Source organism: Pelophylax lessonae, assembly GCF_965119305.1.
Source record: "Pelophylax lessonae genome assembly, chromosome: 4".
In the NCBI taxonomy this organism is placed as follows: Eukaryota; Metazoa; Chordata; class Amphibia; order Anura; family Ranidae; genus Pelophylax; species Pelophylax lessonae.
Window position 1 is genome coordinate 565969497 of NC_138771.1, and position 25711 is coordinate 565995207.

The following is a 25711-nucleotide window of genomic DNA, read 5'->3' on the forward strand; positions in this document are numbered from 1 at the left end:
TCTAAAATGCATATGTGTCACATTAAAATTTATTTAAAGTAACATATTAAAAGCGCAATATGCATTTTTGAAAAAACGCATACTGTGCTTTTAAGTGCACCAGTATGAAACGGCCCTAAAGTGGAGAGAGAGATAAAAGAAGCAGTGGCTGGGTATTCCTTTTTAGCAGAGTAGAATTTGCTTTTAAAGTGGTACTATCAGTGTAAAACTATTAAAAGTTCATTATCTATCAATAATTAGCACAAACAAATAACAATGGGTAGCGTTATTACACACTCTATGGCTGCTGCCAACACCCAACCGCAAGCATGCCCCTGGCTATACTTGAAAATCTTATGACCATGGAAATAAAAAAGGCCCTAGGCTACACACACACACACACACACACACACACACACACACACACACACACACACACACACACACTATGGCTTGCTGTTGTACAATTATTTTTTTATACAGCTAAAAACGGCAATGGCATTTTTCTTTTTAAGCAAGTCTTAAAGGGTTCATGGTATCAGCCATTATTTTTCTTCATGCTGCTATCTTCTTACAGGCAAGGCCATTTTTCACTCCTGCAATTACCCCTCCCCAACTCTGATCACCCACTCATGTACATTCTCTAAAGAGTGAGTGAGTCAGCAAGGGATCCCTGATCTGTGATAGTGGGCTGCAGCAGCCATCAGCACAGAGGATTCTGAAATGAATACAGTGGCTGTATATCATCACAACTAAAAGGTCAATGCAATGTTTTTTTTACTGATGTCTATTGATCACTTATTTATAGAGTGGTGTGTGCATGTGTATGGGTGTTTTTTCTTTTTTTTGTTACAATGTCATATGGGATAGATCCCATATGACATTCTAACAAAAAAGAAAAAAAAAAAAAAAGAAAAAAAAAAAAAACACAGACACACATCACTCTATAAATGATAAAAAGTGATCAATGGACTGTCCCAGCAATCCAAGCTGTAGTAAAAGATGTATAATACAAGTGGACCTATACCTAGACTATATGGTTGTTGAAACAGTGTAAAAGACTAGAAAAGAAATAAAATTACAGACTAGAGACCCAAAGGACTAATCACATAATAAACTTTATAACTGCTACAGCAAGACAAGGAGTCATTTACTTATCTCTAGCCAGGTGTTAATCTCTGGGCCCCGATATACCGTAAATTGCATTTTTGCTGGATAATATAACAAAGCAATAAAACAAGCTTCTGGGAGCAGGACCGTGTCTACCGTCATGTGGAAACTTCAATTGATAAAATCAGGCAAGGACTTTACTTCTGCTATAACTTCACAGCAGGATTAAACTCTGCCAGCCCCAGGGTACATATACAGGAATGTTATAAGTTGTGGAGAGGAGGAAAGGATACTCCAATTACCTTTTCCCTTAAAGACAATGCAGGATGAATGCACTTCCTGTACAGAAGGCTGGCCCCTCTTGTGTATGGAGACAGCAACCAGATGACAAAGGCCATTTTTATCTCATAGTAGAATGGGAACCTGCAAAACCAACCAGAGAATGGGAACCAATGAAAACGATGAGAGCAAAAAACGCCAATGACTAATCTCCCTTCCTTTTCTCTCAAAACCAAATGCAAAGAAAAAAAAAAAAAAAAAAGACACCCCATGTAGAGAGATCATGTATTAAAATGTCATTAAGGATGACAGTTGATACTGCCAGGCTGTTTAGATATTGTAAATGTGACAGTTTATACATTCTGGTGGGCAGGGGTTACCTTACCATGAAATGAAAATATCTGTAAACGTTTCTACGGTCATAAAGAGTGCGAAAACGATCCAGTACATCATCCAGCGCACCTGAAATAAAATGTACCATTAAATGTACCATAAAATACACCAACATACCTACCTATATTAGCAGTACATATATGGTTACTGAAATACATCTGGAGGACAGTGAAAGATAGAGAGGAGATTGTGTGTATGTGTATACACACTATCTCCAATGCAAAAGTATACTGAATAGTATTCTTTATACTCTAAACTTTTGCATTGGAGATTTTGTCCCTTCACTTCCTACTTTTGAAATTGGTGGATGATTGGGAGCCCACTGACACCTCTCCTTGGACAAGAGGAGTAACTCTCTCCTGATTACGATCAGTGAGAGATGCGAGATACAGAGAGATAGAGAGATGAGAGATATAGAGAGATATAGGGAGATGGGAATATGAATATATATATATATATATATATATATATATATATTTTTTTTTTATTTATACACATACATACTCGCCGGCCAGTTCATTATTAGGTACACCTTGGTAGTACTGGGTTGGACTCCCTTTTGCCTTCAGAAATGCCTTCATTCTTTGTGGCATACAGGTCCCTCTCAAAAAATTAGCATATTGTGATAAAGTTCATTATTTTCTGTAATGTACTGATAAACATTAGACTTTCATATATTTTAGATTCATTACACACAACTGAAGTAGTGCAAGCCTTGTATTGTTTTAATATTGATGATTTTGGCATACAGCTCATGAAAACCCCAAATTCCTATCTCAAAAAATTATCAAATTTCATCCGACCAATAAAAAAAAAAAAAAAAAAAAAAAAAAAAAACACAGAATTTTTGTAAAATCTTACCTGTAAAATTCCTTTCTCTGAGTCTTCCGACAGTCGCCGCCTCCTCTAAGTCATCACTATTGGGTATTGTCCACCTATCCGTAGGAATAGCTAGGCATATAGACTTAGTCAAAAGACAAAAGGCATTAGCATATACACACCCACGGGGGCTGTCCCATCTGGTCAATACCCCCCCTGCATCACCACTCCCAACTCCGTTTGGTAGCATAGCAGTAGGTAATAAGAACCCCAAAAGAGGGGCGGGGGCGGCGACTGTCGGAGGACTCCGAGAAAGGAATTTTACAGGTAAGATTTTACAAAAATTCAGTTTTCTCTTACGTCCTCCGACAGTCGCCGCCTCCTCTAAGTCATCACTATTGGGATGTCCCAAAGCAGTATAGACATGAGGGGTGGGAGACGCAACCGTAGAAAAGGCAACGCAGTACCCACATCAGAGAAAGGAATCTTACATGCACCGTAAGAACCAACTGGGCAACAGAAAAAAAACAATGCTCAACAGGAGCAACAGCCCAGGAAAGCAAATGCCAACAGCCAGGGACCCAGAGAAAAAAATGCAAGGGTCCATCATGGCACAGCCGCACTGAGAACTTTGCGGCCAAAAGAAGCATCAGCTGATGCCAGAACGTCTACTTTGTAGAACTTGGAAAAAGTGTGCACCGACGACCAAGTCGCCGCCTTGCACACCTGGGTCACCGAGGCCCGATGCCAACAGGCCCAGGAAGTACTCAAAGACCTGGTAGAGTGCGCCTTAACAGGGAAGGACGGAACCCGTTCCTTCAAGGCATAGGCCTGCTCAATGGTCTGTCTGATCCACTTGGCGATAGTCGCTGCCGAAGCAGCCATGCCCTTCCGAGGTCCCTCAGGAAGGACAAAGAGTCCGCCTTCCGAAAGGATTCCGTAGACTTCAGGTAAACCTTGATTGCCCTGACAACATCCAAGGAATGCAAAGCAATCTCCTTCGGATGCTTAGGCTTTGTACAAAGCGAAGGCAAGACAATTTCCTCATTAAGGTGGAACTCAGTGATCACCTTGGGAAGAAAGGACGGGGGTGTTCTCAACACCACCTTATCCTTGTGAATTATCAAGTAAGGGGAGCGGCAAGACAACGCCGCCAGCTCCGACACTCTGCGAGCCGAAGTGATCGCCACAAGAAAAGCAACCTTTTTCGACAACAGAGGCAACGATATCTCCCTGATATTTTCAAAGGGAGCACGCTGCAATGCGGACAGGACCAAGTTCAAGTCCCATGGAGGTAAAGGCTCCTTCCTAGGAGGAGCCAAATGTCGCACACCTTGAATGAAAGTGCGCACCAAGGAATGAGACGCCACAGGGCGTTGGAAAAGGACTGCCAGTGCTGACACCTGGCCCTTTATAGTGGCCAGCGCCAGGCGCTGATCCACTCCAGACTTGAAGGAAAGCCAAGATTCTCGACACCGAGTAAGAACGTGGGGAAAACCCCCTGGACTCACACCAGGTGAAGTAGGCTTTCCAGGTACTGTAATAGATCTTACCAGAGGAAGATTTCCTAGCCTTAATCAGGGTAGGGATAACCTCAGAAGATAGACCCTTGTCCTTCAAGACCTGGGTCTCAACAGCCAGGCCGTTAAAGCCAGCGACTGTAAAGCAGGATGGAAGATCAGACCCTGAGACAGGAGATCTTCCCGCAGAGGCAGACGCCACGGAGGTGCCACTGCCAGGTGAATAACGTTGGCGTACCAAGACCGGCGAGGCCAGTCCGGCGCCACCAGAATCACCATGTGGGGTTCCGAGACCAATCTGCGAAGGAACCGGGATAGTAACTGAATCGGAGGAAAGGCGTACATCAGACGATACTGATGCCAAGGGGCCACTAACGCATCCGAGGCGTCCGCCAACGGGTCGCGCGTTCTTGCCACGAACCTTTCCACCTTTCGGTTTAGCCGGGATGCGAACAGATCCACGTCTGGGGATCCCCACTTCGCACACAGCATCTGAAAGACCTCCAGGTGTAGGGACCATTCCCCCTGGTCCAGGGTCTGGCGGCTCAGATAGTCTGCCTGCCAATTCTCCACACCCGGAATGTGAACTGCCGAAATCACTGGGACAGGAGTCTCGGCCCAAGACAGGATGTCGGTCACCTCCCGGGCCGCTCAGGCACTCCTGGTGCCCCCCTGGTGGTTAATGTAAGCCACCGTGGTGGCATTGTCCGTCTGTACGCGAACAGGCAGGCCCTGGAGACGGTCCGACCACTGGGAGAGTTTTATCGCTCGTAGTTCCATCACATTTATCGGGAGGGAGGATTCCTCCTCCGACCAAGTGCCCTGGGCAGACAGGGTGCCCAGGACTCCACCCCAGCCCGACAGGCTGGCATCTGTGGTAACCACTGTCCACACCAACGGGCGGAAGGACTTGCCTTCCGCCACAGACGGGGACTGGATCCACCACAGAAGAGCCAATCTGGTCCGGCGACTCAAGGAGACCTCCAGATCCAAGGACTGAGGAAGTCTGTCCCACCTGGCCAGGATCTTCGTCTGGAGAACTCGTGTGTGGAACTGGGCAAAGGGAATTGCCTCGAAGGCCGACACCATCAAACCCAGGCCCCGCATGCAGGCCCTGAGTGACGAGGACGGATTGTCCCTGAGGGATCAGATTTCGTCCCGCAAAGTCCGGAGCTTGTCCTCCGGCAAGAATACCTTTGCCTGACCAGAGTCCAGAACCATTCCCAGATAGGGAAGGCGAAGCGACGGAGACAACGCTGATTTTTGAACGTTGGTGGTCCACCCGAACTCGTGGAGCGTCTGTACCGTGATGGACAGATCACGCACAAGGTCCTGACTGGCACGCGATCTCAGAAGCAGATCGTCCAGGTACCCCAGGACCGCAATGCCCTGGGCCCGCAGCAGGCCCAGAACCGGTGCCAACACCTTGGTAAATACCCTGGGTGTCGAAGCGAGACCGAACGGTAACGCCACAAACTGGTAGTGGTCCTCCGCGATAGCGAACCGAAGGTACCGCTGATGACCCTCTAAAATGGGAATGTGCAGGTACGCATCCTTCAGATCTATCGAAGCCAGGAAGTCTCCTGGACTCAAGGAGGCCACAACCGAACGGAGAGACTCCATTCGAAACTTCCGAACACGCACGAAGCGGTTCAGCGCTTTTAGGTCCAGAATAGGACGCACTTTGCCCTCCTTCCTGGGCACAGTGAACAGATTCGAATAAAACCCCCAAAACCTGTCGCGATGAGGCACCGGGACAATCACCCCCTGAGCAAGCAGGTCCTGCACCGCTTGATGCAAGTCCTGCAGACGCCCCGGAAGCAGCTGGAGATTGGAGGGAAAGAATCTATCCGCCGGCCAGGAAAGGAATTCGATCTTCTAACCTGATCGAACGATTTCCTGGACCCACCTGTCCGAGATCCGGAGCAGCCAAGGTTGGAGAAAACCGCGCAAACGTCCCCCCACCCCAGAAATGGGTGAGGGCGCCCCTTCAGGCAGAAGCGGAGTGTCCCGCTGAACAGGCATTGTCGGTCTTCTGCTTACCCGCCCAGGGTTTCTTCTGGTTGCCCTGAAGGGCTTGCCCTTGGATTGGTTCCGAAAGGCACGAAAGGACCCCTGAGTAGATCTAGGCGCAGAACCCCGCTTGCCACGGAAAGACTTGTTCTTCGGGTTCTGGGGTAGCATAGTGCTCTTACCCCCCGTGACGCCCTTCACCAGGGTATCCAACGCCTCGCCAAAAAGGCGAGAGCCAGCATAGGGAAAATCAGCAACAGTTTTCCGCGAGGACTGGTCGGCCGACCAGCTCTTCAGCCATATCAGTCGCCGGTTAAGTACCGCGACACTCGAGAGGCAAGCCACCAAGGGGGCCTCATTTAGGGCTGCATCACACAGGTACATGACTCCTTGATGGATCTGATCCACCATTTCTAGTCGTGCAGGCGGCACGTCATCGGACACCAGGTTGCTTCTAAGCACCTTAATCCAATCAGCCACCGCCTGAGCCACCATAACGGACGCGAAAACGGGTTTGAGCAACGAACCCGCCACCGTATAGGAATGGCGGGCTAGAGACTCCAACCGCCGGTCCGTGGGATCCCGGAAAGCCGGGGTATCCTCAGTAGGAACCAAGGTAGCCTTGTTCAGCACGGCCACAGTGTGATCTACCTGTGGAGGCACACACCATCGTGATTCCTTAGCCGGCGCAAAAGGATAAAGCAATTTGAACCGACTAGGTACCAGGAATGGACGTTTTAACGTGCGCCACATTTCTTTAACAGTGTAATGGAATTCCACTGGGCAGGGAAAAACCTGCGCAGACTTGCGGGTCCTGTGCGTCCCAAATGAGGACACAACGCCCAGAGGACAGGGCTCATCCTCTAAATGTAAGGTTTCCTTAACAGAAACAATCAACTCATCCATGGTTGCCCGTTCTTCGGGTGACCCTGGGGAGGATGTATCAACACCCTCCACCTCAGCCTCCCCCTCAGACCCCGGGGGGTCCAAGGATGAGCGGGACCCTGAAAAGGGCACGCTCGCAGCAGCAACAGCATCCATATCCCCATCTGAATCAGAAGAGAGAGACAGCCTTGGCCGTTTTCTCGCAGCCCGTTCAGACATCAGCATTTCCATATTTGCCACTAAAGTCGCAACCACAGCAGCCAGATCAGGTCGCAGCGGGGCCACAGAACTGGGGCCCCCCACTAAAGCTGGAGGAAACTTGCTTTCCTGAGAATCCATGGCTCAATATAATAAATAAATTACAGTGCAAAAAAGTAGTGTACTGTCCCCTTAAAATAGCGCTGCGGAGTGCGCAGCCCACCGCTACTGTCACAGCTATGAAGACCCCCCCAAAAGGAGAAAGAAACTGAGCCAGAAGCAGTATGCAGAAGAAGACAGAGATAAACTGCAGAGCCCGCAGATCGTTGCTACCTGTGCCTGTGCTGTCTGAGAGGAAGAGGAAATGCTGCTGGAGGGGGCTGGTCATAAGCCAGACCCCAGGGAAAATGCCCCCATAGGGATGCATAGGAGGCTACGCCAAGATGGCCGCCGACATGCGGCCAAACCGATCGTTCCACCGCCCACAAAAAATGGCGGCGGATGGCGCCAAAATGAGCTGTATACTCGCCCCAGAGGGGCTATACGCTTGTGCATAGTAAAAAACATGGCAGACCGAGCGATTTTTCCCCCGCAGCGGTCGCCGCACAACACACAAGTCTGTACCCCCAAACATGCACCTAAGGTGACACTGGGACAGGGACCCCCGGCAAACATACAGATCTGCACACAGCGAACCCCGCAGGGATCGCACAGGGAGTCACACCGGCACAGACATGGGGACACACAGCAACACAGACTGCCACCCCAGGCAGAGGCCCCACACAGAAAGTACTTACCTGTACCCGATGGCGTGGGGGAGCCTCTATGCACGGATAAACCTCTGTCCTCATCTGACAGGGAGTGCCGTGAGCCAGGGACATGGCGCTGCAGTATCGCAGACAAGTCCTGTGAGGTAGCCACCTCACGGCTGCATCCCTGCAGCGAACAGGGATGGGTCGTTCTTAATGCCAGGGCGAACCACAGCTGAACGCTCGATGGCGGGCTGGGGGTCCATCTGACCCTCTGTGCCCTGGAGAACCAGGGCGGCCAGTCCGAATCCCAGCACCGCATGATCCATCTTCATCCGAAGAATAAACTAACACTAGAGCTGGTAAAATAAACAGCTAGTAAAGTGAGAAAAAAAAAAAAAACTGACATGTAAAAGAAAATCAAATAAAAGATTTAGGAAGGCTGAGACTGAAGCCCCAGCACAAGGTAGCCTGACTATTCCTAAGCTAGGCAAACTAAAACTGAGTTGGGAGTGGTGATGCAGGGGGGGTATTGACCAGATGGGACAGCCCCCGTGGGTGTGTATATGCTAATGCCTTTTGTCTTTTGACTAAGTCTATATGCCTAGCTATTCCTACGGATAGGTGGACAATACCCAATAGTGATGACTTAGAGGAGGCGGCGACTGTCGGAGGACGTAAGAAAAAAGCGTTTTTATTTAAAAAAAAGTCAACCTTCAAATAATTATGTTCAGTTATGCACTCAATACTTGGTCGGGAATCCTTTTGCAGAAATGACTGCTTCAATGGAGGCAATCAGCCTGTGGCACTGCTGAGGTGTTATGGAGGCCCAGGATGCTTCGATAGCGGCCTTGAGCTCATCCATAGTGTTGGGTCTTGCGTCTCTCAACTTTCTCTTCACAACAACCCACAGATTCTCTATGGGGTTCAGGTCAGGAGAGTTGGCAGGCCAATTGAGCACAGTAATACCATGGTCAGTAAACCATTTACCAGTGGTTTTGGCACTGTGAGCAGGTGCCAGGTCGTGCTGAAAAATGAAATCTTCATCTCCATAAAGCTTTTCAGCAGATGGAAGCATGAAGTGCTCCAAAATCTCCTGATAGCTAGCTGCATTGACCCTGCCCTTGATAAAACACAGTGGACCAACACCAGCAGCTGACATGGCACCCCAGACCATCACTGACTGTGGGTACTTGACACTGGACTTCAGGCATTTTGGCATTTCCCTCTCCCCAGTCTTCCTCAGGGTCCGGTCACCTCTTCTCGTTGTGCAGCGTTTTCTGCCACACTTTTTCCTTCCCACAGACTTCCCACTGAGGTGCCTTGATACAGCACTCTGGGAACAGCCTATTCGTTCAGAAATTTCTTTCTGCGTCTTACCCTCTTGCTTGAAGGTGTCAATGATGGCCTTCTGGACAGCAGTCAGGTCAGCAGTCTTACCCATGATTGCGGTTTTGAGTAATGAACCAGGCTGGGAGTTTTTAAAAGCCTCAGGAATCTTTTGCAGGTGTTTAGAGTTAATTGGTTGATTCAGATGATTAGGTTAATAGTTCGTTTAGAGAACCTTTTCATGATATGCTAATTTTTTGATAGGAATTTTGGGTTTTCATGAGCTGTATGCCAAAATCATCAATATTAAAACAATAAAAGGCTTGCACTACTTCAGTTGTGTGTAATGAATCTAAAATATATGAAAGTCTAATGTTTATCAGTACATTACAGAAAATAATGAACTTTATCACAATATGCTAATTTTTTGAGAGGGACCTGTATATTTAACAAGGTGTTGCAAACATTCCTCAGAGATTTTGGTCCATATTAACAAGATAGTATCGCGCAGTTGCTGCAGATTTGTTGGCTGCACATCCATGATGTGAATCTCCCGTTCCATCACATCCCAAAGGTGCTCTATTGGATTTAGATCTGGTGAGTGTGGAGGCCATTAGAGTACAGAGACCTCATTGTCATGTTCAGAAAACCAGTGGTGAGATGATTTGAGCTTTGTGACATGGTGCATTATCCTGCTGAAAGGAGCCATCAGAAGATGGGTATACTATAGTCATAAAGGGATGGACATGGTCAGCAACAATACTTAGGTAGGCCGTGGTGTTTAACCACTTCAATACCAGGCACTTTCACCCCCTTCCTGCCCAGGCCAATTTATAGCTTTTAGCGCTGTTGCATTTTGAATGACAATTGCGCGGTCATGCAACACTTTACCTAAATCAAATTTATGTCATTTTTTCCCACAAATAGAGCTTTCTTTTGGTGGTATTTGATCACCGCAAGGTTTTTTCTTTTTTGCTAAACAAATAAAAAAAGACCGAAAAAGTTTGAAAAAAAAATAACGTTATTTAACATTATTATAGATACGTTTTTTTCCTGCACTGATGAGGCCGCACTGACAGGCACTGATGGGGTGGCACTGATAGGCAGCACTGCTGGGCACTGATAGGCGGCACTGATAGATGGCAATAATGGGCACTGGCGGGCAGCACTGATGGGGAGGGCACTGGTGGGCAGCACTGATAAGGAGGACACTGGTGGGCTCCCTGAGCCCTGATTGCCATCTCTGGTGGCCATCCCTGGGGTCATGGGTGGGCATCCCCCCTAAGGGTCTGCAATCAATGTTCCGATTACCAGTGCAGACCCCCCCCCCCCCCCGTCAGGAGAGCCGCAGATCGGCTCTCCTCTACTCGTGCCTGTCAGGCACAAACTGAGGAAAGCCGATCAACTGCACTTCCTATTTACTATGTGACCAGCTGTGATTGGACACAGCTGGTCACATGGTAAAGAGCCTACGTCAGCCTACATAAAGAGCCTACGTTTACCGAGATCGGAGATGCGGTGTGTCAGAGTGACACATCACTGATCACCGCGCCCCCCAGGGGCACGCAGAGCACATTATCCTGCCACCGCCATATGACGTCCGGTCAGGATAATGTATCCACCTTCCCGTCGTCATTTGCCTATAGGGCGGGCGGGAAGTGGTTAAACAATGCCCAATTGGAACTAAGTGTGCCAACAAAATATCCCCCACACCATTATACCACCAGCCTGAACTGTTGATACAATGCTTTCATGTTGTTTACTTCAAATAGCTGAAATCAAGACTCATCAGACCAGGCAACGTTTTTCAAATCTTCTATTGTCCAATTTTGGTGAGCCTGTGCGAATTGTAGCCTCAGTTTCCTTTCTTAGCTGACAGGAGTGGCACCCGGTGTGGTCTTCTACTGTTGGAGCCCATCTGCTTCAAGGTTCGATGTGTTGTGCATTTAGAGATGGATTTCTGCATACCTTGGTTGTAATGACTGGTTATTTGAGCTACTGTTGCCTTTCTATCATCTCAAACCAGTCCACACATTCTCCTCTAACCTTAAAGCATTTTCCGCCACACAACTGCCGCTCACTGGATATTTTTTTTTTTTGGAGCATTCACTGAGATGGTTGCGTGTGAAAATCCCAGTAGATCAGCAGTTTTTGAAATACTCAGACCAGCCCGTCTGGCACCAACAACCATTCCACATTCAAAGTCACTTAAATCATTTCCGATGCTCGGTTTAAACTTCAGCAAGTCATCTTCACCACATCTAGATGCCCAAATGCATTGAGGTACTGCCATGTGATTGGCTGATTAGCAATTTGTGTTACCAAGCAATTAAACAGGTGTACCTAATAAAGTAGCTGGTGAGTGTATATTGTAATATCTCCATCTTTATATATTGCAAAAGAAAAAAAATACACAAACGTCATCAATCGCTAAAAGTAACTCGACTGACATTACCTGCCATTGGCTGAGGTGGCTGATCGGGAGTTGGTCGGTTGCTGGTTTCCCAGCATGCTTGTCCGACAGAAGCCAGTCTGTCGGAACATCTGCTATACACACAGGCAGAATGTAGGCTGTTTTTTATGGAACTGGCTGATGTCACCCAACATCGACCTGTGTGTACGAGGCTTTAGGTCTTATGAACACACTCTTTGGAATGCCTTTTATCGGGCAAGAAAAAAGCAGATTTAAAAAAGGAGCCTAAAGTTGTGTTCTTCAAATGTGTTTAGGCGTATTTGGACAGGTCAAGTGTTCATTCATTTCATTAGCCAGAATAGCCATTGGAATGAACGAATGCACAAAGGCAAAATGCACCTAGTGTTAAGGCACATTTTTGTATGTCAGGTGGTTTTCCTGTCCAAACGCTTCTCTCCTAAGCGTGATTTTGGTGAGTTCAGATTTTTGCTCCCAAATACCTATGTGTGTATGGATACATAGGCTATCATAGGAGCGTATACGAGGCAAAAAAAGTCAAACGCTATTAAAACAGGCTTATTTTTTTTAAAGCGGAGTTCCAGCGACATACACATTTTTGAGCTAAAAATACCCCCCTAATCCTAAACTATCCCCAATTACCCTAACCCCACATTACAGTTCGAAAATAAAGATTAATTCTTACCTTTAAATTGATTGCAGAGAGCGGCCATCTCCTGTATGGGCATCTGAAGCAGTGGTGTCCCCCGCTGTGTCCCTCTTCCTGTTTCTGGGCTACCCAGAATGTTGATCGCAATCTCGCGCAATGCGCTGTAGATTGCGATCAGCAATCAGAGTAGTGGTCGGCCGATCACATTGCATCCTGGGATTGATGACGCTCATCTCCCAAGACGCAATGCAAAGGAGGACGTGACGTCGGGGGCCGCGGCCGCACAAGGTGGAAGAGGAAGGAAGGTAAGTTTATTTTCATTAAAAAAAAGGTAAGTGCAAAAAAAAAAAAAAAAAATATATTAATTATCCAATTCTTTTTCAGGTTTTTTTAAGCTAACTGATGCTGCAAAGTTTATTTTTAGGGTGGAACTCCGCTTTAAGCTGCAGTGTGCATGAGGCTCTATAGGACGCTGTTCTCACGATGAACATGTCAAATACATCTATCTGGTGACTTTGCGTTTGATTCAGGCAGGGCACCATTTGTGGCATGCATCTATCACCACAATGCTGACTAAGGGAATTCCCATTTGGACTTTATAGGGTGTGCATGTTGCCTGTCATATCCATCTGTAGTCCATTCATCTCCCCTGTAGGACTAATCTATCCACTGACTTACGGACCATACAATACTTTAACATATTTTATATTTTGATGCTTTTATTGCTGGTTTATGTGTATTTTACCTTGAACGCCAATTTTTTTTTTTTATCCTCAAGTTACATTTGGATTTTATAAGGTGTGAAATACTCACATATTCTCGAACATTCTTGGTTTTGACAGCTTTGTATGATGAATATGCTGGGTACAACAAACCGAATGCAAGGCTGTTAAAAAAAAAAAAAAAGTCAGAGACAGTAGTATATAAATAAGGATTACAAAAAAAAATATATAAAGTCAATACAGCGCTCAGGTGCAGGTGGGTGTAGCCAGGTTTATTATGCGTTTTACTGTATCCTGCACCCAACACACACAAGGTTCATACATAATACACACCCATCAACACACTTCTATAAAAAAGCTGAGCTGGATGATGCCAGTACAAACACACGGTGTTGTGACTGTACACGAATCACCTGCCTGTGCCCCCACACTAGTCTGAAGAATATATATAGCTGTTACCATCCATATCGGCAGTCCTGTATAGGAAGGATCATGAGGCACTTACTGGCATTATTAGACTAAAGCCTTCTGCTTTGATACGATCACATCCATAAAATCACCCAGCTTACTATTGTTTACTGCTCCTGTCCCATAATCAGGACAGCTCATGTTACCAAAGAGACGCCATGTAAAATATGACTCACCGTAAACTGAAGCCTCCCTCTAGTGTGGCTTGTATACTAATAAAACAATTCATGGAAACAATAGAAATCAAGTATGTAAAATCCCTTTAGTCTAAATGGCCTTGGCAATATAGTAATTGGTGCACTTCGATTAGTTTCCTGTTTTTACTCAGAGCAAACAGAACCTTCCCATTGTACAAGGTAGATATACGTTAGGCAATAAAGAGTTTAACAGCTGTAGACACAAGCAGTGATTGGCCGGCTGTCTGTGAATGACATCATTGAGGCTGGGCAGAACTGGAGAAACTTAGGCCTCGTTCACACAAGGCATACTATACTGTACAAACGTGCAGAGCAGTGCTAACCTGCATGGGGTTGCACAGGTTTCTGTGGCAGTCCCAATAATGTCACACAGCCGCTGTGTCTTAATACAACAACTGTTTGTAGGTGCATGTCCCCGAGCTCACCCTGTGACACCAGGGATACAATATGATGTCCGTGTGGATGTGAATCCCTGGTGTCACAGGCTGAGCTCGGGGACATGCACCTAAAAACACAGATGTTGTATTAGACAGCTGCTGTGTTACAATATGATGGCCGTGTGGATGTGTAACAGCAACTGTGTCTTAATACAACATCTGTGTTTGTAGGTGCATGTCCCCGAGCTCAGCCTGTGACACCAGGGATACACATCCACACGGACATCCATATTGTAACGCAGCAACTGTGTCTTAATATGACATCCGTGTGTGTGGGTCCATGTCCCCGAGCACACCCTGTGACACCAGGGATACACATCCAAATGGACATCATATTGTAACACAGCCGCTGTGTCAGACTTGACATCAATGTGACTGCCTGCATGGAACACATGCGCAGCCCCATGCAGGTAAACTCAGCCCTGCACGGGGGCGTAGGATATAGTATTGACTGAGAACAAAGCCTTACCATCAACAGCAGTGTGTTACCCCAAACTTTGTCTCCTTAAGGCCTCTTTCACCCATGAGTGGGCAGATGACACTTTACCGACAATGTTCTTTAAAATCTGTGTGTTTGACCATGTACATCTTTCTCATAGTAATCTTCTGATTTTTCACTTACTCCATTCATGATGAATACCAGGTTGATTCTCCCAGCCGATTCTTCCTAGTGGTAAACTAACCATGCAAAGGAAGCATAGAAGCAGATCTGCGCTAGCAAGTTCAGATGGGTCCCTGTTCTTGCGGTTTGAAGGTGCAGAATGCCTTGCCGACACAGTGTGTGAATTTCTCCAAAGTAGGTTCAGCCGCCCGTCCAGCCCTGCTGTTTTGATTGACAGCGGCTCCTAACAGAAGCCTCGCTGCCAAAACTACATTCTGAAGCACACTTCGGGTTGATTTACTAAAACTGGAGAGTGCAAAATCTGGCGCAGCTCTGCAAAGAAGCCAATCAGCTTCCAAGTTTTATGGTTAAAGTTTCATTGAACAAGCTGAAGTGAGAAGCTGATTGGCTAACAGGCAAAGTTGCACCGGATTTTGCACTTTCCAGCTTTAGTAAAACAACCCCTTGACATCCAAAAATCTGTGCTAATCTGTCCTAATTTTACAAGTCCTCACATCCCCCCCCCCCCCGGCTTTAGAAAGGGGAGATTAAAGGCACCCGTGCAGTCACATGACTGCAGAATAAAGCCTCTGAAATACCCAGAGCTTAGAAATTCTGCATTCTAGCCAGTCGTCCCTGAATGCAGAGGGCTCTAAATGTGTACCACACCAGTCCCATCCAGCCGCAGCATATTTCAGCCTGCCATAGACTTTGACAGGCTGTGGGCAGCAGGGCCGGATGCTAAAACCTCCACCTCCCGAGCACACTAAAACGCCAGGACTGCACACAGCAGCTAGACCCACATGTGCAAGGGGCCTTAGAATCCTCACAAGAACAGGATGTGATGGAAATCTTCCCATGGGGACACTCATTCTGGTAACAACTGTTTAAACGGAGAGGTACACCTACTTTGGCATTATGTCGTCTTACTTCTTAAAGATGTTGGTGGGACAGGAACTGAAGTGAAATATTCCTGACCAGACAGACAAAAAAAAAAAAACAAACAACACCTGTCAAGGATTCTAACCTTTCCCAGTTCTATTGAGAACAGAAAAAAAAAAAACTAAAAAAAAAAGTTTTGGTTTTCCAATACACTTGAACCATTTCCACTAGTCACCTACTTATGCTCATTTGTTAAGGACGTAAACTTCCATCGTTCAATCAAAGTGATTGTAAGGCCCCTTTCACACAGGGAGTCCGTCTGGCGGACTGCGTTTTTCTCAGTGCGGGATCCGCTGCTGAGCAGGCGGATGGCAGCTATATCTCCGCACTGTGGACTGTCTGTGCGTTCTCATCCAATCTGCTGGACGGATGGAAAATAGGGTTTCCATCCGTCCAGATTTGACGGATCGGATGTCAGCAGACATGTCTCCTTTCAGCTAGCGTCAGCGGCTGCATGCAGGGCAAATATCTACTAAACCGTGCAGGTTTAGGAGATTTTAATTGTACCCACAGGTAAGCCTTATTATAGGCTTACCTGTAGGAAAAAGTAAAAAAATGAGTATACTAACGCTTTAACCACTTGCCGACCACCGCACGTGGCGGTCAGCCCCTCACAGGCAGAGCGAAGTAGTACTATGTCGCTATCCTGTGAGGGTCTAGGGAGCGAGCGAGCGCGCGCCCCCGGAGGCACGCTCCCACGTGGTCACGGACCCCCCCGCACGTGTGACCGGCGGACCCGATGTCCGCCGGTCACTCGGCGATCGTCGGTGCAGAGGGAGAAAGGCAGGCGGCTAATGTAAACAAGCCGCCTGTCATTCTCCCCTGTGTATGAATGGTGATCATACGGTTCTACTATGTAGGACCGTTGATAACTGTTCATACACCTCAAGCCACAGCCAATCACAGTTAGAATCACGCCCCTAGGGACACACATAACCCCTCCCTCTCAAAAAAAGTTAACCCCTTCACTGCCAGTGTAATTTTACAGTAACAGTGCATATGTATAGCACTGATTACTGTAGAAATGTCACTGATAACCCAAAAAGTGTCAAAAATGTCAGTCAAGGGTCTGATCTGTACGCCGCAATGTCGCAGTACCGCAAAAAAAAAAAAAAAAAAAAAAAGACAAAAATCTTTCCCTTTGTTAGTAAACGCGATAACTTTTGCGCAAACCAATCAAAATACGCTTTTTGCAATTTTTTTTTACCAAACATATGTAGCATAAAACAAATTGGCCGAAAATGTTAAAAAAAATTTTGATTTTTACATTTTTTTGGGGGGGAATTTCATATATAAAAAATGTGAAAAATATTGTTATTTTTGCAAAATTGACGCTCTTTTTTGGTTTATAGCACATGAAAAAAAAAAAAAAAAAAAAAAAAAAAATCGCACAGGTGATCAAATACCACCAAAAGAAAGCTCTGTTTGTGGGAAAAAAAGGACGTCAAATTCGTTTGGGTACGGCGCCGCACGACCGCGCAATTGTCCGTTAAAGTCACGCAGTGCCGAATCGCAAAATAGGCCCTGGTCAGGAAGGGGGTAAAATCAAACAATTTCCTGCTTGTGTGATTGGGTCACCAATTTTCCCAGAAGTCTGCACTAAGATACAAGTCAGATTTCTGGCATACCCTGCAACAAAAATGTCATTTTTGGTGAGATACTCCCAATAGGACAATAGGAACACGTCTAAAGGGATGCAGACCCAGCAGCTTTTCTCATTAGAGCCCTGCAAATGCCACAGCTGACAGATAATTATGAAACCACTCCCATTAGACCCACTGAGCACAGAGGACAAACAATGATTTCCTCAGAATAACAAAAAGGTTGGAGTCTGCAACAAAAAGTTTGATAAAATCCTTGTAATGTACAGAGATCACCCAGAGGGGAATGTTTTTTTCCTCAACAAAAGTGGAGTTACTCTTTAGGTTTTACCTTTAGGTAAGCCTATATTAGGGCTTACCTATAGGCAGTGTAAATATCTCCTAAACATGTACAGTTTAGGAGATATTTACTGTACATGCAGCCAGTGACATCACTGGCACATGCGTTCTGAAGGAACGGCCACCCGTGCCATTCCAGCAGAGTCCCATGCGGTGACTGGCAGCTCGCTGACGCGGGAGTGATGTCATAGCGGCTCCGACCAGTCCCAGAGCCGGAGTCCGTGAACCCGGAAGCAAGACAGGTGATGATGGAAGCTGTCTCCAGCAATGACATTGCATCTCTGGAAGGCTTTGTTTTCAGGCAAGTTTCACATAATGTGCTAGTATGTAATGCATACTAACACATTACGCTTTTTCCTAGCAGGTAAGAAAAAAAAAAAAGAAAAGTGCAGCGGTTAACATGGAGAATTTGTAGATCTACGAGTACCTGGTCTTACTTTGCATCCATTAAGAATCTAAAATATTATCTTTGGTTACATCACAGATCTCTCCCCATGTTATCACATCAGGCCTTCATACATCATATACAAACGGATGCAGCACAGCTCCTCCTCAGGTAAATCCAGGGGTGACTCACTCCTGCTGCTTGTACACGTTACATTGGATGAGTAACATTCTAGTGAAGTACAATTACTCCGTCTCTCTGAAAATGGCAATCAATTATTAATCCTATTTACAATTTCTATATATGAGTGACTACACGGAGACAGGTTTGCCCAAAGATTAAAACTGGACTGGCTCATGTGTGTGGTTTGGTGGTACATTCAAACATGTTGATTGGCCAATCAGGCAGCCACTGCTGGGTTGCAGTAGGTCACATGCTCTCCATACTACCAGGCCTGGATATGCCAGCAGAGGAGTGATGCTGGAGAAGAAAGTCACTATGCTCTCATTGGCCTCAAATCCCACTGGCAGGAACACATGAAGTTATATACATTTAGAAATGGATGGAATTATTTTAAAATGGTATTATGCACACTTTGAATGTGCATTCAGTTTAAAGTGATTGTAACCAGTTCAGCTCTTTAGGCATACTATATACGGTGCCCGGGAAAACATCCGCTGGTGGGAGGAGAGAGATTGCAGCGAGACCGAGGCAAATCCATGCCTCGATCTCACATGCAAACAATGAAACCGGACGTGATGTCACTTCCTGTTTTATAGGCACACTTTCCTGGCCAGTACAGCCAGGGGACACCTCTAACCAAGCCGAGCCATGCTTGTTTAGATGGTGTAAAGCAGTGGTCCCCAACCCTGGCCTACAGGGCCCACTAACAGGCCAGATTTTCAAGATAACTGAAATACATCCCAGGTGATATCATTTGCTGCTGAGTGATTGCAGGATTCTAGTCTGCATCTCCCCAAGGTAATACCTAAAATCTGGCCTGTTAGTGGGCCCTGTAGGCCAGGGTTGAGGACCACTGGTGTAAAGGGCAGGGGAGACACTGGGGTCTATTAGACCCCTATGTCTCCATAAAGAGTACCTGTCACCTGCCCAAAGCTATCACATAGGGGTTTATTAACCCCTTTTGATAGCAATCAAGTAAAAATAAATAAAGTAAATAAAATAATAAAATGTTAAATTTTTTTTTTTTTTTAAATAAAAAAATGACCAAAACCCCTGTTGCCCAGCACACCTGCACAACCGCAAGGCCAGGGTGCGCAAGTGTAAGTAAACCGCGGTCCCCCCACACGTGACATATCACCGCAAACGTCAGAGTGAGAACAATCATTTTAGTACAAGAGCTCCTAGTTAAAGCGGAGTTCCACCCAAAAATGGAACTTCCGCTTTAGGGAGTCCTGACCCCCTGACATGCCACATTTGGCATGTCATTTTTTCAGGGGAGGAGCGGGTACCTAGTTTTGACAGGTACCCGCTCCCACTTCCGCTCGGCGCCCTGAGCGGAAGTTCTCCTCTCCCCCTCCCTCCCTGCAATCTACTGGGACATGTCAAAGGTCCCAGAAGATTGCCGGCCAATAACGGCGCGCAGCGCAACTCGCGCATGCGCAGTGGGTACCCGGCTGTGAAGCCGCAAACTGTCACAGCCGGGTGCCCACAGCAGTGATGCCGGCGCCGAGGGAGAGGATCGAGGCTTCGGGCGGCCGCATCGCTGGACCGTTGGACAGGTGAGTGAATGGCTGGAACTCCGCTTTAACTCTAAATTGATAAGCTGTAATGGCTTTTAAAGAGTCGCCTATGGCGATTTTTGCGCACCATAGTTTTTGGCGATATCACAGGCTTACGCAATTGGAATCCATTTATCTAAGGCAACCTCAGCTTTTAGATTTTAAAAATGGATATTTTATGGTGTGGATTTTGCGCTAAAATTTATTTTATTATATTTTTCCTGAAAGATTTGCGTTTAACAGTTGCACAAATATTGCGTGAAAACTTTTTTTTTTTAACTATCACCTTTTGATTCTACAGGGCCTTTGCTTTCAGAAAATATATAATGTTCTAGGTGTTTATGTAATTTTATTGCCAAAATTTGTGATTTTTTTACATGTATGTGACAAGGAAAACAAAAATGCTCTGGAGGCCAACTGGGTAAAGAAAAAAAAATATATCAAATTAAACCCTTGTATACTTACCTGCTCTGTGCACAGAGCTGCCTGAACCTCCTCCTCGGGTCCCCCGCTGGCGCTCCTCCTCTGTCCAGTGCTTTATGCATACTCACTCCCGAGCCCCGCTGCTGTGTCCATTGACACAGATAGTGGGACTCGGGCCCGCCCTGTTCATTGGCTTTGATTGACAGCAGCGGGAGCCAATGGCTCCTGGTGCCACAGCAAAGGCAATGAGACACGGAAGTGGGGGGAGAGAAGAGCTGCAAACATGCACAGCACTGGAGAGAATGAGGGCTCGGGGAGGGAGGGGGGGTGAGGGGCAAAATATAGTACCTAACATTTTTTACATGCAGGTAATGAATCAAGTTAAAACATGTTTAGGCTTTAGAATCACTTTTACTGGATTTAGGAAAAAAGGGCAGGAGGTTGTCAGCTTGTACAGGGAGCCTCAAGTGAAGCCTGTGACATTACCAAAGGATCACATATTTAGTGAATATTTTGACACAGAAAGCTGTCGAAGACTGCAAGCATGCCACCGGACACGGGTCAGAGACGACAGGCGTGCCACCGGACACGGGTCAGAGACGACAGGCGTGCCACCGGACACGGGTCAGAGACGACAGGCGTGCCACCGGACACGGGTCAGAGACGACAGGCGTGCCACCGGACACGGGTCAGAGACGACAGGCGTGCCACCGGACACGGGTCAGAGACGACAGGCGTGCCACCGGACACGGGTCAGAGACGACAGGCGTGCCACCGGACACGGGTCAGAGACGACAGGCGTGCCACCGGACACGGGTCAGAGACGACAGGCGTGCCACCGGACACTGGTCAGAGACGACAGGCGTGCCACCGGACACTGGTCAGAGACGACAGGCGTGCCACCGGACACGGGTCAGAGACGACAGGCGTGCCACCGGACACGGGTCAGAGACGACAGGCGTGCCACCGGACACGGGTCAGAGACGACAGGCGTGCCACCGGACACGGGTCAGAGACGACAGGCGTGCCACCGGACACTGGTCAGAGACGACAGGCGTGCCACCGGACACTGGTCAGAGACGACAGGCGTGCCACCGGACACTGGTCAGAGACGACAGGCGTGCCACCGGACACTGGTCAGAGACGACAGGCGTGCCACCGGACACTGGTCAGAGACGACAGGCGTGCCACCGGACACTGGTCAGAGACGACAGGCGTGCCACCGGACACTGGTCAGAGACGACAGGCGTGCCACCGGACACTGGTCAGAGACGACAGGCGTGCCACCGGACACTGGTCAGAGACGACAGGCGTGCCACCGGACACTGGTCAGAGACGACAGGCGTGCCACCGGACACTGGTCAGAGACGACAGGCGTGCCACCGGACACTGGTCAGAGACGACAGGCATGCCACCGGACACTGGACAGAGACGACAGGCGTGCCACCGGACACTGGTCAGAGATCAAAGGCCTGTACACACGATAAGAAAATTGTACAAAAATTTCTGTACAACGAACGATTGGTTAATTACCTGTTTTTGTTACTATAGTGCTTTCGACACCTGACTCTGAATGTTCAGACACAAAATAAAACAACTAAGGTGCAAGCTAAAAAAAAATGTTATCGTACGTGAGCACAACGTTCAATTTTCGCTCAATGTGTATAGTAATCGTACAGAGATAATCGAACAGAAAACACATCTCGTATGATCGGAAGCACAGCATGACCAGGAAGATGACAGTACCTAGCTTTAGATCGAGCAAAAGTCCAATCACTACAGCAGGGCTTCACCAACTAAATACAGCAGAGAAGCCTCCACCTCCCAGTGATAATAGTGCATATAGAGATGAAAGCAGCCAATACCCATGCACTATTATATCTACAGTCCATAGAGGTTAATTTATAATCCACTTATTTACTAATCCCCATCCCACAGTCACACGTTGGGCCCTGATTGAACTCAACAGGCCTTAGCCTCCTGGTGGGAACACAGACATGGGTTGGGATTCTAGCCCTAACGTTCCTGAGGTCATCACTGCTCCTGAGCAGACTGTCCGTTATCACCCAGAGGAGTGGCAGGTGGCAACTGTCAGTTATCAACCAGAGGAGTGGCAGGTGGCAACTGTCCGTTATCACCCAGAGGAGTGGCAGTTGGCAGAGACTCAAGTGTTAGACTTCAGGTTACCTGGGACCCAGAGTCCTCCTCAGACACAGGAAGGGGGAGGGGCTTTGGGCTTCTATCAATGACATCAGTGTGTGATGCTTCAGAGATCATTCAGGATTCATTGGCAGGAGCTTCCGGACTCCTCCTGACCTGCATTCACAAGCAAAGGTGAATGAAAATGCAATCACCCCCCCCCCCCAGATCTCACTGATCCCTATAGAAGTGTAAAGGCCGGGTTCACATTTGTGCAATGAGGGAACATGTGCAAAATCATACATGTTCCCACAATGCACTAAGAAAGGGCATTCCTTTGGCATGTGTAATTCTTAACAGCACCCCAACGCACCTCATTACCCTGAGACAAATCACAAATCACACAGTGAGTGAACTGTCATCTATTTCAGTACAGCAGGATACAAAAATAAAAAATAAAAAGTTGCTTGCACTTTCTTGCTGTGATTTTCACACATAGGGCAGCTCAGTGACGTCAGTGGGATGCCCCTAAACACATAAACATGCATGCACCGTTGCACCTGTGTAGATGTTAAAGGAGCCTCAATAATCCCAATCCATGGGACAGGTCAGGCAGGCACACTTCTCATTTCAGCCCAAAACAAATATATGGATCAGCCTATCACAGCAGCTGTCTCCCCTCTCTCTCCCTCCCTCCAGGGTGATGACAGGGAAGTCTGAGGCTCACTGCCATGACAGGTCCCCTTTACATAGACACACAATGAAGCAGGAGACAGATCCCGGGGGGGGGGGTGATGGACACAGGCAGGGCTCCGTCCCCTCATTGTACTCCGTGTGTAGAGGATATACATGTCTCAGCTCAGACACAGGTTGTATAATGTACAGGGGGATCGCTACTCACACCACCACCCGGGAGATCATCCAGGACACCATTCTCTCCTCCTCACTAGGATCCCTCACCACTCCGGACTACTTCCGCTTCCGTGGGGCGGGGCCATAACCGCTCAAACTTGGAAGAAAATAGCTCGCAGCCAATGAGCAGAGGCCGGGCCACGCCTTCCGGGGGAGGTCTCTATGGAAACGCATCGTGGTTTACTCATTAATAGAGTGACAGTTGTTGGATTTGTGATCGGAGGTGATGACACCTCGGTGCCTATCAGTGTCCCATTGCTGAGAATGTCTTCTCCTGACACCACAAACCTCTCCTGCCAGACACACCGCATTGTCTGAGGATGCTGGGTTTCTGGCTGCCTCTGGCTTGAAAACTTTAAAGCTGAACTCTGGGGAAAATACAAACCCTTGCAATGGCCACCTTTCTCCCCCAAAGGGTTCATTGTTTTTTATGTCTAGGGTACCAATAAATACGATTTTTACTTACCTTATGCCCTGTACACACTATCGGATTATCTGAAGACTTTTGTCTGCAGACTTAACCATATAATATGAGGTCAAACCTAAACACTTTCAATTTGTATGCAATCCGGCAGGCCCTTGCACTACATAGAAAAGGTAAGTCTGCAGACAAAAGTCTTCAGATAATCTGATAGTGTGTACAGGGCATTACTCTCCCCTTCCTTCTCTGTGTAACTCTTCTCCAGTGAACTTGGTGTTGAATTATGCCCCATACACACGTGCAGATTATCTGCAGACTTTTGTCTGCAGACTTACCTTTTCTATGTAGTGCAAGGGCCTGCCGGATTGCATACAAATTGAAAGTGTTTAGGTTTGACCTCATATTATATGGTTTTGGTAAGTCTGCAGACAAAAGTCTGCAGATAATCTGCACGTGTGTATGGGGCATTATTCACTTTAAGGTCATCACAGAGGACAAGGGGGCACTCTTTATGTCTGCAGGAAAGAAGATTTCATATACAAATACAGAAAGGCTTCTTCACAGTAAAGCCCCGTACACACGTACCGATGGTCGGCTTACAAATGTTCCTCTTTTCTCCCCGGGATGTCGGTGTCTGCTGAAAAGTGCAAAGACAGCACAAGGACAGCACAAGAATTTTGTCCGCCGACTGCAGAAGTGATGTCATGTAATGGTTAACTTTCCCTGTGTTTTCTATTTTCTGAGCATGCCCAGTCTTGCAAATCTGCGGTCTGTCGGCCGAATTGTGTACTGACAGGCGAACAATCGTCCGTTCTGGTGTCGGCATACAAATATTTTCATGTTTGCACGAAAGACTTTTGTCCGCGGATTGTGCGCAGACATCTGTCGGAGGCACCATACTAACACGCGTACAATCGGCAGATCCTTCGTCCACCGACGTTTGTATGCCGACGATCGGTACGTGTGTACGGGCCTTAAGAGCTGTGAACATGTGGAATAGGCTCCCTCAAGTGCTGGCCAGCTCAGTAGATTGTTTTAAGAAAGGCCTGGATTCTTTCCTAGATGCATGTAATATAACTGGATAATAATACTGATTGGTAAAGTTGATCCAGTGAATATACAATTGCCTATTGGGGGATCAGGAAGGATTTTTTCCCCTGCTGGAGCAAATTGGATCATGCTTTTTTTTGGCTTCCTTTGGAGTTACTGTGGGTATAGGATTGTATGCCTATGTATATACTGTATGTGTGTGTATGTACTGTAAATATATATATATATGTTTTTTTTTTTCTCTATCGGTTGAAATAGATGGACTTGTGTCTTTTTTCAGCCAGACTAACTATATAACTATGTAACCCGTGTCCCCTAAGGCTACTTCTCTTGGCCATTCTTTTGGTCACACTCAGATGTCATAATGTACAGTGCAGAACATGTGGTCCTGCATTGTAAGTGATGATGCAGAGGGCCTACCCACAACCCAGAGCACTGGAGAGAAAAATGAAGCTCTGAGTGCTGAGGGGGGTGCAAGGTGTGAGGTAAGTACACTTCTTAGGGCTCAGTCACACATAGTGCAGTGACTGGCGTTTTTCCACACTGGATAAACTCTGATCACCACTGGGGCACATAGAAAACAGGGAAAGAGGAAATCAAGGCTTCAGAACAAATGATAGGTCGTAAAGACAGTGGAAAAAACCCAAGCAATTATTCAAATATATTAATAGTTAAATCTGAGCTCTACCTAAAAGAAAATTCTGCTTTAAGGCCTCCTCCACATTTGCCATTTCGGGGGAGCCGGTACCTGGTTTTGACACCCACTACCACTTCCTCTTAGATCCCCTAGGCCAGCTGGGTGCCCACAGTGGAGATGCCGGCTCCAGGGAGAGAAGACCTCTAGAGGGAAGGGATGGCTCGGGTGAGCACATCGCTGGATCCTGGGACAGACGAGTGTCTGTTTACCACTTAAAGAGGTTGTAAACCCGGACAACTTTTTTTTTTTTTTTTGGCAACCTGTAAGAGAAACTCATAATG

General features: G+C 47.0%; 1 protein-coding gene across 1 annotated transcript in view; it reads right to left on the minus strand.

Annotated features, from left to right (window-relative positions):
- Positions 1-23319, minus strand: part of REEP4 (receptor accessory protein 4) — a 38075-nt gene extending 14756 nt beyond the window's left edge. The window contains exons 1-4 of the mRNA XM_082255472.1: positions 23252-23319; positions 13168-13240; positions 1754-1830; positions 1392-1512 (exon numbers count right to left, since the gene is read on the minus strand). Of these exons, the coding sequence (XP_082111598.1) occupies positions 1392-1512; positions 1754-1830; positions 13168-13240; positions 23252-23283 (303 nt within the window). The 5' untranslated portion in view covers positions 23284-23319. The remainder of the gene's footprint in view (positions 1-1391; positions 1513-1753; positions 1831-13167; positions 13241-23251) is intronic.
- Between the last annotated feature and the right edge of the window lie 2392 nt (positions 23320-25711).